This window comes from Sciurus carolinensis, chromosome 11, assembly GCF_902686445.1.
Source record: "Sciurus carolinensis chromosome 11, mSciCar1.2, whole genome shotgun sequence".
Classification (NCBI taxonomy): Eukaryota; Metazoa; Chordata; class Mammalia; order Rodentia; family Sciuridae; genus Sciurus; species Sciurus carolinensis.
The window spans coordinates 90473523-90485890 of NC_062223.1; the positions used below are offsets into that span (position 1 = coordinate 90473523).

Consider the following 12368-nt stretch of genomic DNA (forward strand, 5'->3'; position numbering starts at 1 on the left):
TCATCAGACTCTGAGGAAGGTCTGTGAGGTCAACTTGTTGCCACACTGCCTCCTCCTTAATTTGTTTCTTTTTACTGTAATTCATTCATTCTCTGGGAACAAGGAAAGGTGCTGCCTTGGAAACTGGATAAAAAAGACATGTTCAAGTTGTGCTTAAAATATTTTATCTGTGGTAAAACAAATAGAATCTTTTGTTTCCTAGGAAAGGAAAAAGAATCTAGAGAAGTGCACTTCACTTATCCTTAGTGCTACAACTCCTCCAATACAAAGTAAGCAGATTTAGATTTGTTTCAAAAGTATGGACCTTGCATCTGAATCCTTACTCTGTCACTAACTAGCTACAATATTATGGAGAAACTGTCTTCTCTTTCCATATCTATTTTCTAACCTGCAAAATGGTTACTTTTTTAGACTAAATTATTAAATAAAAGAATGAACTAATACATTTTTAAAAAATATTTAATGTATGATCACATTTTAACTAACAAAACAATAGAATCTCAAGTGATATTAGTAGCTTTCTCCAACTGAGGTTCAAATTCATTTTTCTATAGCCTCCCAGTGATTGCCCATTCTAGACTTTTGCATAGGAGTTACGGACAATGGACTTACTATATCATATCCTAAAAGAGGCAATTCCTTCCAAAGAATGATTCTGTTCATGTTAGTGGTTCTGTTTATCAAACTGTAATTTGTTATTGTGGTATTTTAGTGAACTAGATCTTTGTAAGACTTCTGGCCATATAGAATGAGTTTAGGTCCATTTGACCTGAACTTTACAAAGATACTAAAATACTGAAGGTTGAGTCAGGGCTCTACCATATCCTGTCTTCTCTCTGCTAAATTTATTCTCTGAAGACCTGGTTTCAAATCTCATAAACATTCTTGCCACACTCTTTTGAATATGTTATGCTTGGTTTCACTTATTTTAAGTGTGATGCCCAACATTTCATCTAGCCCATTTGCTGTTTGTAGACACTTGAGCAAAGCAAATCACAGAAGGTGAGTCTTGGAAGTGACCCATGAGATTGGCCGTTCCATCTCCTTCTTCATGTGACAAATGGAAGAAGGGGCTGAAGTGACTTTCTCAGAATCACAGAGTAAAATCATCTACTTCCACCCAGCTATCTTTCTTTTAGAACAACTAGTCCTTATAATTTTCTTCTTTCCATTCCAAAGTATTATTAATAATATAGGTCTCAATAACATAGTCTTCATATTTCATATATCTACTCTCAAATTAATAGAATGGTGAACAGATTATAATTCTTAACCAGAATTATGTGAACAAACTAAATTTTTTTAAGTTATGCTGATAAAAGTAGAGGAGAAAATTGTAAATAAGAAAGAGAAAGCAGGTGTGATGGTATATGTCTATTATCCCAGCAGCTCAGGAGGCTGAGGTAGGTGGACTGCAAGTTCAAATTCATCCTCAGCTACTAAGCAAGGCCCTAAGCAACTTAGCAAGACCCTGTCTCAAAATAAAAAATAAAAATGGCTGGGGATGTAGCTCAGTGGCTAAGCACCCCTGGGTTCAATCCCCATAGAGACAGAGAGAGAGAGAACACAAGGGGGAGGAGGAGGAAGGGGGAAAGGGGAGAGAGAAATAAGGAGTAGGAGGATAAAAGAGAGAGAAGGGAAAGAGGGAAGGAGAAAGGAAGGAAGGAAGGAAGGGAGGTATGTAAAGAAAGAAGGTAAAGGAAAATGTTCCACAAGATAAACCCTCTAAAATTTTACGATTCCTATTTTTTGCTTTTTCTTTTGTGCTTTCCTTGTGTATTTTACATCATGTGTACTATAATTTTTGTTCTGTATCTTCAGAACATTGTACCTCACATGATGCTCTATAGTTCCCCAGCTTTCCTTACTCAAAATTAGCCTCCATGGTTTATGCCTGAACATTATAAACCTTAGGTTAATAAGATTATAACTAAGCAACTGAGTCATAGAATTTCTCTTTAGTAAACAAACTACTGAACTTTCTAAATATTCAAATGCTAAACTTCAGATAATAATGTTACTTCTATGAGATTTGGAATAATGGAGACCAAGGAAAAACACTCATGTGTGCAGCTCACATCCATACAATGGGTAAATACAGAATAACTGACAGACATGGACATTCAGAGGTGATCTTTTTGTTCAAGGAAGCAGCTGATTATTTGGAACTATAAAAATATCTAGAGTTGCATATCACTCAAGGAATTTATTTATGTGTCTTGGAGGAGCACTGAAGTGACATCCAAAAACAAACTTCTTTCTAAATTAGTCCTCTGGGCCATGGGATATTTTGGGGGAAATTTTCTGGTATTTTCAACGGTGGATGGACAGCAATGGCACCTGAGAAAGAAGAAGCAGGGATGTCATCTCACATATGAGTCATAATCCAAACCAGAAATTACATAATTTAAAGGAATCCTGGAAGTAGGGAAGATATTCCCAGGCTACCTCTAGGTATGATCATGAATTCAATGACTTTTCCCCTGAAAAAGACAATAATAACTCCTTAGAGGCTATTGGTTAGGAAGTCCACAACTAGGCTCTTGAGAAGGAAAGATGAGAATGAACATTCTGAACACTCCATGAGCACTACCTATATTTCTCTCATCATTAGCAATTCAGTTTCTGGCAGTGTGAATATGAGAGCTTTCTCTTCTATTATTAGAGTTGCCATTGTATTTCCCAGATGATGGATTCTCATTTAATTTAGTGAAGAATCTCCCCAAAAGTGTCTGGGACTTCTGATTTGCATATACCCTTATGTCAGTGATAAGCGAAATAATTATGTAATCAATCAATCCATAATTTTTAAAAAATCCGGAGATTGAATGTTTTAAGAATTTTGGGGAGGCAAAGAAAAATTTTTCAAGGTTTCTGCAAAACTTCAATATTATCCAGGCAAAAAAGCACTTTACCCAATTTATAAATCATGACTAAAGGGGTGGTAGTATTTCTTGAGGCTAATTTTTAAAGAAACTATTTCTTTTGTGGTCCCTCCTACAATATCAGAGAGTCATTAAAGCTACTAGTAGACTGCTTATAAAAAAAAAAAAAAACTGGTGGCATTGATATAGAGGGAAAAATTAAGCAATGGGATAAAGAGGTACTACAATGGCAAAGAAAGAACTTGAATAACAATTTCAACAATGATATGGAAACAAAGTTGTGGATTGGAATCCTGAGTTCAAAAACTCTGTTAATAATTATGTAACAAATAAGACCATGTTAACTGACCTTTCTTTCTCTGATTTTTCAACTGAAAAATAAGGAAGGTAGAGTAAATGCTTGTATATGGTCCTTCCAGTGTTAACATTCTACAAAACAAATCATAGCTTATATACATGAATTGTTACCATCATTATCCTAAAATTTATCTCAACTTATCTAAAATTTATCTCAACCGGAGAAAGAAAATGAAACCCTATTGCAAAGTACTTATCCGTGACTTTCCTTATCTTCCCTAACTTAACTATTGTCTTTATAGTGTCAAAATTAGTGGAGAAGCTGAGGTGGGAAAAAGTGCCCCCACTTAAAGCTGCATGCCCAAGTTTACTGTAGTAATGTTCCCATAGCCAAGATATGGAGTCGACCTGGGCACCAATCAACAGAATAGACAAAGAAAAGGTGGTATATAGAGATGATAGAATATTTTCAGCCATAAAGAAAAATGAAACCCTATCATTTACAGTAAAATGAAGGGAACCAGAGGTCATTATGTTAAGTGAAATAAGCCAGACACATAAAGACAAATACTATGTGTTCTCTCTCATAAACAGAAGTTTAAAAAAGGTTGATCTAAAAGTATAATGTAATTATTAGAGATTGAGAAGTGTGTGGGTGATGTGGTGTTAAGGGGATATTTGTAATTGATCAGCATATGCTTTACATATGTCCAGAAATATTGTCCTGAATCTCATTAGTACATACAATTAATATGTTAATAAAAACACATTTTAAAAGTTGAACTTTAGCATATAGACTATAAAGCACATGAAGAACTTTCAATCAAAGTTTGATTGTGATTGTATATATAAATAAATAGTTGATGGAAACCATATTATAACCAGAAACAAGTAGGGTATTGCAATCTAAAGACCATATTTTTAATGATACATTACCAGTACAACTTACTAGTACATTCCCCCTACCAGAGTATCATTGACATGTTGTTTTCCCTAGGGAAAAAAGAGCAGTATTCTTGTATCATTAGACAGAAATAAGAATTTCAAGAACCAGTGAAAACAAAAAAAGGGAATGAGGTGTGAACAGCATTTTACAATTAAACAAGGGAGGCATTTTGGCACATTATTTTATAAAAAAGCAAAACTGTGAAAAATTACAAGTGCTTTCTATTTATCTGCATACTATATATTTATAAACAATGAGTTAATTACTATTCTAAGAGAAATTTATCCATTCAGCACATCATCTTTGAGCACCTATTATATGCTGGACACTCCAGTAGGCCTTCAGGGATATACAGTAGAGTTTCAACTAAAGTCAGCAAAAATTATGAAATGTGAAAATCCTGTAAATCATGCATACAGTACAGTATATTTGGTTTTGAATAGTAAACTGAGCCCAGTAATTACTTTTCTCAATGAAATTGGGGTAGATCCAGTGGAAGAATAGAATAATGGAATACACACAAGTGACTATAAAATTTAGTTTTCAAGGAACAACCAAATATCCAATGACAAGACCATGGGTGTGTATTTGATCAGTATATGCTTTGTCCATGTATAGAAATGCTGCACAGATCCCCATTAATATGGGGTTGAAGCATTTCTTATGCAATGATGCATTTCTTGCCTGTAACATTTATTCTCTTTAATTTCACATTTGCATCTCAGTAATACAGATGCATGTAAATAAATGTATTTTATTTTGATTTTAATGTTTAAGCATAGCAGTGGTCCCACTTGTGTGGACAGAAGCTGGAATCTAAAGTGACTGGGATAAGTATGGTTCTTTTGAGCTACATCCTGAAAGCATTTATTATTGCTCACAAATGGGTTTGCAGTCAACTGGGTAATGTTTATGATTTCAGTTGGGTCATTTATGTGATTGCATTTGGTTGTGGGTCTGTAATGCAATTGTGTTGATCTATGGTGAGCTCTCACATGGTTAATGTCAACAGGTTCATAATAATATCATCAGGAAAACTTGGGGACATTCATGGTGGTGATTGGGTTCCAAGACAGACTGACAAGAAAGTCCCCACTTCAACCAAATTCTATGTACTAAAGCAGTGAGTGACAAGAGCCATGCTGCATAAAAGTGAAAAAGAACTGTCCAATTACAAAGCAAATGCTGTGGGTTTAGAGACCAATTAATGGAAGCCACCAATGCAGTCAATCTGCCCCACCCTTAACAGATAAAGATCATTGAACCTGTGTTGTAATGGATATGTTGACCTAGGTTTGGAAAAGTACTGAGGGAAGTGGCCCTTTAAATTGTGTTAGAGCAGAGTGGGTGCTCACTGGACTGACTCCCTTAAAAAGAGTGAACATTTTCTCCTGAGTCACTACATCTTCCCTTTGTCTACAAGGTTGAAGGGCTAGTTTATGCTGCCTTGAAAAAATGCTTTCTCTTTTTTTTTTTTTTTCCTTTCTTTTGTTTTATACTATGAATCTCTTTGCCTGGAAGTTCTAAGTATAATTTCTGTTTCATACAATAAGCCACAATAAATAGTCATTCCCTCAGACAACAAAATTCATAAATCTCTAGAAGTCCAAGAGTTGTGGATTAATATTAAAGCTGAAATTCAGGTTTCCAGTCTTCTCCTCTGACTTTCTGAGCTAGCATACACTTTCTTGAAGAAATATCTGTGGTAGCTGTCAAGACTGAGTGACATAGTACTGTCAGGTTGAAGAATAACATAAATGGGCAATTGAGGGTAAAATATTTTTGAAAATAGGGCCATATCTCTTCATACAAAATGATGGCTCATGTGAAAGCATCTGGAAATATTCATACTTTTCCAAAAGGAAAAGCAAAAGAGAATAATTATAAGAACATAAGAAAGAAGTACACAGTACAGGGACTGATTGTTCTGTAAATACAGAGAATTAACCTAACCAAGCCAGAGAGAGAAGCTTAAGAACTGGCATTTTCAGTTTATGTAAGATCTTACAGAGGCTTTTTGAAGGGCCAAGCAACAGAAAATCAGGCACATCCTTGGACAGCTTCCACAGAACCCAACAGGGCTGTATCTCATTTGACTCAAGGACTTTGCAGATCCTGCAGGTGAGTTTTGCCTTGTGAAAATTTCTACCATGCCATACATATTGATAAATTACAAGACCTAAAACTGCAAAACCTCCTTATCACACTCTTGCTTGGAATCAAAGCAAAATCAATGTCTTACCATAATCACATAAAGCAATAATCCAAAGTGCTTCTTATTTTTGAATGTTCAGTTCTGGATTTTGTTCTCTCCTGAATCCTGGTGGTATGGTGTCACCTAAATAATTCACTTGAATTTTGGCAATGCAATTCCTTTTGTCTTAATATTGCCCTCAGAGTATTTTCTTATAAGTGATATATTACAGTAGGTAATTTATGCAAGTAGCACACCACATTGAAAGACAGTAGTTAAAAATTATACGTGTAACACACAACTTTGAACACATGTATGTAAAAGTTATGGATGAAAAGTAAATCCCATTCTATCATATTACCTAACTACTTATATTTTCTCCCAGAGAGAGAGTTGTTTACTCATTTCTGTGAGCAACTCTATGAATATGCAATCAAATGCTTTATATAAAAACTTCTCTTCCTTTAAGCAACTAGAAATACCATTTACACAGAGCTGCACCTAGTTATTTTCACAAAATAACCTTGGAAATTATTAGCATTATTTAATTGTCTATAGAGTTCCCAATTCGTTTTAAATGCTACATAATAATGTTTTAATGTACCATAATTTATTACTATTCAATTACAATGCAATTACTATTGTTGCACATTAAGATCAAAATAACAGTTTAAATTAGTAAGTCAAGGTCCTAACTCTGAATTTCACTTGGAACACAATCTTGGATTGGCTTCTTCCATATGCTGACCAGACTTTCTCTTCTGAAGCTAGAAGGAAGTTCCCACCTTCTCATATTTCCTCATGTCCTTAGCTGAAATGCATTCCTTCTTAATTTTCACTAATTGTCAGTATTCTTCCAGTTAAAATTTAACTATCAAATTTGAATTCCTCCTCTAAGATTACCATGACTCTCATCACTATAGAACAGAAGGTAATTTTTCCCCATCAATTTACTTTAGAGACTTATTTTCAATTGTCACCTTAACTTATGCTTATGTAAATATTCAGGTGTGCTTCATACCCTTTGCCAGATTGCTAGCCCACTGAAGGCTGTGATATATAAAACACAGAGCTGTCCTTCACAGAACTATCAGAGGGACATGCATATATTTTTTGTTTAACAAATTTGTGTTGCACAAATATATCCTTAGGGTATAATTCTATGGGATTTTATTAAGTTGTAATAGTACACTGAATGAGAAATTTGAAGCTATGACCTCTGTTCCTATCTCTAATGTTACTATTAGGTATATATTGGATGCATTATTTCAACTCCTAAAGTGTTTGTATATATAAGATGTACTCCATGTTTGTATGAATATGTCAAAATATACTTTGTCATGTATACAAAAAAGAGCAAATAAAAAATAAAATAAAGTAGGCATGAAATTTCTGAACTCTATATTATCAGATGGTTGTGAAAATTAAATGAAAGGGTAGAAAAATCTCAGCATTAGAAAAAAACAAAGGAGAGACCAAGGAATAGCTAAGAGGTAGTGTACTTGCCTAGCATCTGTGAGGTCCTGGGTCTCATTTTCTAAAATAAAGTGATTAGAATGAAAACAGGAATTTTTCTCAGCAAAGGAGAAATAATCCAAAATTGCCTTAATCTAAGTATTTACATGTTCCTCAAAATCTCTCTATACCAGCCTTGAATTAACTCTCGGTTTATACTAAAATTTCCAAATGTGAAGTCTCAATCCATGTAGAATTCCATTGTATATTTGTGTAGTTGTGCATTTCATATTTGTGTAGTTGTACATATTATAAATAGCCATGGGGAGAAATTCATAATATGACCCTTGATAATGAAAATTCTGCTTTATCTGATTGATCATTTTCTCCAAATCTCTAAAGTAAACTAAAATCATTTCACTAATTTCTCAATAACATAACACTATATTTTATAAGATTGAATTGTTTGGACTACAATGATGTGTGACCACAGGATTTTTTTAAAATCTTAACTAATCTTCACAGCAATTTAACTATTTATAAAAAATGTCCTGTACCTTCTTCCGGACATAATAATGCTTAATATATACCTCTTTTTTGTCTTAGAAAGCATGTGAAATAACAAATGAATCTTACCATTTGGGTCTCTTAACCCCTATATGTCAAACCAAACCTATTGTAAACAGCCTTAGCGAATGAAAACTAATAGTATACCAAAGCATTTTTAAATTACTATAAGCAACAAAGAGCTAATTATTATAAATATGATAATGCATTAATAATATATTAATGATATAATATATTATAAATATAAATATTATTAGATATTTTCCTAGCTCACTATTATTTCAGTATAAAGAAGCAATAAATTTCAAAGCAAAATTATGTTGAATTGTTCAGAATTATACTCTCCAAGTATGTTCTATACAAGGATTAAATTAATTCATTTTTATCTTCATTTCAGTTTAACCATAAACTATTGAAAAAAAAATTTGTAAGACTAAACTGTTTGGAAATCTCTATAACAACATATCTATACTGGAACTGGCCACATTCAGTTCTATATGCATTCATGTGTACCTCTCTATATCAGAGAAAATAGGTAGTTGAAGCAACCTTATAATATTAAATATGTGAGATGTTCAGTGAAAATCTAAGAAACTTAAAAACATCTAATAGTATCAAAATATATTTATAGCAGAAGTAGAAATGATATGCATATTTCAAACTCTTCCCTATCTTTAACCACTTTATGGCCACATAACCACATCATTTAGTTAATCACATTAACTAATATGTTTCTCTAGATATCTTCCTTTCCATCCCTTTTAATCATACTAGTATAATTGAAGTACTCACAATATCCAAAATGATTAGGAACAGTTTAGCCTTTCAAAAACTGAAATTTTAATTGGGAAGTTGTTGAATGCATCATAAGACATATTTAATGCATGTAAAGGAAACTTACCTTCTGTGTGCACCGCTGATACATAGGTCCAGTTGTATCTCTTCACTATGTCCACCATGGCTCGTGCCTGCTGGGCATCTGAAGGCACAACTCTCATGAAGTACTTGAACAAAGTCTTGTCACTCAGATCCATGCTGGTTGCTGAGTAAGCAATCTGAGGTATGTTGAAAAGTTGGAGCAAGTTCTGGACTTGAATGGCCACAGAACTGGAGCCAGGCCCAATGACCCCTACTATGGGCTTCTTGGAGCGGAAAGAAGAGGAAGAGCCATCCACACAGCGTACCAAGCCCTCTTCCTCTTCTGAAGAAATGAGGGAATCTCTTATAAACTCAATGCTCTGCTCTAGGGCCACAGCTGAATGCCAGCAGGAATCCCTTATTTCACAGCCAAGTGTGATGTTGGGCAAGAGTGTGGGGTCTGAATTGATTCTTTCCAAGGTGTGCAGCATGGCCTCCACTCTCTGAATGCCATACTGTTCACGGACTGCCCCACACTTCCTCTCATGAACTTTGTCCACAGTAGGCTGATGGTGGACAGAAAAAAGAGCTCCAATAATGATGTCGCCTGGCATGTGAGCCACCACCCTCCTCTCACTGGACTGTGCGCTCCCACGGACATCTTCTTTCAAAAGCAGGACTGACAGGATCAACAGAAGGACCATTTTAGGGAAGGAGTTCAAGCTAATAAAGATAGCATGGTGGGGAAAATTTAGGAGATTTCTGAGAGTTAAAATCAAATGATGTCCTATGTTGAGTGGTACACCAAGGAATCAGTTAGTAATTTAGATGTGTTCTCTAAAGAACCACCATGTCCCCAGGTAGCATTTAGTTAGGTGCATCCATGTGATCATGGTCTTCAAAACCTGAAAGAAAAGAACATGAGTTTTTAACAACATAAGCACAACTAGTTTAGAGAAGTTCTAATGATGCTAGTGGAGAAAGAGAGAATTTGATGATGTGTATAACAACAACAAAAAAATTAAAAGCTATTTCTGATTTATCTGTTTCCTTTGCCATTTCATGAAACAGGTAATATGGCTTCTTGGATCTGCCTAACTTTGATTAGTATCTTTTCTTTGTTCCTCTGGCACACAAATCTGACATGCAGCAGGCAGAACTGTGCTGTCAGGCACAGGTGAGAAAGAGAGCATCCTCATAGAAAAACTCTTTTGAACAGAAAACTCTAATAAGAATGCATCCTGAAGTATTAAACATTGGTTATCTCTGGGTGATGGAAATATGGTTAATTGTTTTATTTTAATATTCATTAGACTTTATATTTCTTTCCAAATTTTCAGCACTGAGCATAAATTAATTAGGCAGTTATAAGGTTATCTTTAAGAGCTGGGTATATAGCTCACTGGTGGAACACCTTCCCTAGCATGTGCAAGCCCTGAGTTCCATCCCCAGAACTACAAAAATAAATAAATCAGTGAAATAAACAAATTACAATGAAAACCTGTGTATTCCTTGTCCAAATTCGATGGAATAAAATTGATCTTTCCAGGAAGAAATGAGCATTTGCCTAATTTGCATTTAAAATAAAACAAAGAAGAGTGAGGAGAGACAGATAATTCAAGTTAAATGAACTGTGGGGGATAAAAAGAAGGTTGGGACATTACAAATCAAAATGCCCTCCAAATAGGCAGCAACTAATGCTAACATGAGCACCATTTTTGGAGAAAATCATATATAGGTTCAAATCCCAATTCTGCTATTAAAAAGTATAAGAAAATCATTCAACCTCCCAGTACCAGAATTTCCTTATCTGAAAAATGGAGATAAAATCTGCTAGGCAGCCCTTATGGGAAGTCACATGAGATATCAACTATGCAAATACTTTATAAATTGAATACGACTATATATATTCAAGACATGATCATTTTGTTATTAAATTTCCAAGGGCATTATGTGACTAGGTGGTAAGGATGGAAAATTCTCTGGCAACCCAACTGGTCCTCCAGAGAATCTTCAAAGTAATTACAGAGTCTTGTAATAAAATTCACAGTACTCAGTCCTCCAGTTCTGATCCAAAAAAAAATTTCCATGTTGCTAAGGTTCGAAAGGTTGAAATACACATGTTTGTAACTATCCTTCCAGGGGAAGACAGAATATCTATGAATATAGCCATCTATTTCAGTTCAAATTCTTGAGAAGAAGGAGATATTGCCTCATGTTTCCTACAGCAAATTCTAGCATAATTTGTCAGAGAACTGACAGATTAATGATTTCAGTTATTTAAAGGGTTTATTTATTATGTTATCATCTATGTGAGTCAAGGATCTTAGGTTGTTTTAAAATTACTAACTCCCTAAACAGCATCTTTTAAAACAGGTAATAATGATTCTTCAGGAATTCTTTTTCAATTTTCATGCCTCTACAAGAATACTAATGGTTTCAAAATTCATCAGATCTTCAGAAATTCCAGCCAGACACAAAATGAATGTAACTTGAATCATGTTTCTAATTACTCCTACCCTCATTTTCACTGTTTCCTTCAACTGTATCCTATGGCAACAGAGAAATGCTCCCTGTGTATAGTGCCAAACACTAAAATAAAAAATCTCATTAATAACTAGATGTTCCAGAATAATGAGGTACTTGGCAATATATAGAAAAATTAATTTTTGGTATAAAAGTTGGCATTTTAGACAAGAAGAAAGGAAACAAAGAATGATGTTAATGTTCTCATTGGGAAGTTATCTGAATATTCTCAAATCTCCATTTCACTTTCCTTGGACCAAAGATCTGGAGAACAGTGCTGATTCTTATGGTCATGTGAACTATATTGCATACAAAAAAATGAAGAGAATGAAAGCACGATTTCTCATTATATTAAGAATTCGTGGATAAACTCAATAACAAAATAGCACTCACTTGTTATGCAAGAGTACAAAGTGATATAAGAGAACAGAAATGACCCATTGGACTTATGAAGCAGAAATATGAATCCCATGCATGTTATTAGGTATCGTTGTTTAAGGAAAGTCCTATACATTGAGACACAGTATGTATATTAAAACACTGAAAGACTGCCTTGCCCATATATGCTAAATTAATTATCTAACTCATTTGGCAAAGATCTATTGGGCAGAGATAGTAAAGAATCATAGGAGAGAATAAT

The 12368-nt window shown here is 34.3% G+C and overlaps 1 protein-coding gene across 4 annotated transcripts in view; it reads right to left on the reverse strand.

Annotated features, from left to right (window-relative positions):
- Window positions 1-12368, reverse strand: part of Grm5 (glutamate metabotropic receptor 5) — a 462620-nt gene that overhangs the window by 435664 nt on the left and 14588 nt on the right. For 3 of the 4 annotated variants that reach the window (XM_047516832.1, XM_047516831.1, XM_047516835.1), the window contains exon 2: window positions 9246-10107. The exons of the other annotated variant lie outside the window; for it this stretch is intronic. In XM_047516832.1, coding sequence (XP_047372788.1) covers window positions 9246-9906 — 661 coding nt within the window. In that variant the 5' untranslated portion in view covers window positions 9907-10107. The remainder of the gene's footprint in view (window positions 1-9245; window positions 10108-12368) is intronic. 4 annotated transcript variants of the gene reach the window in all.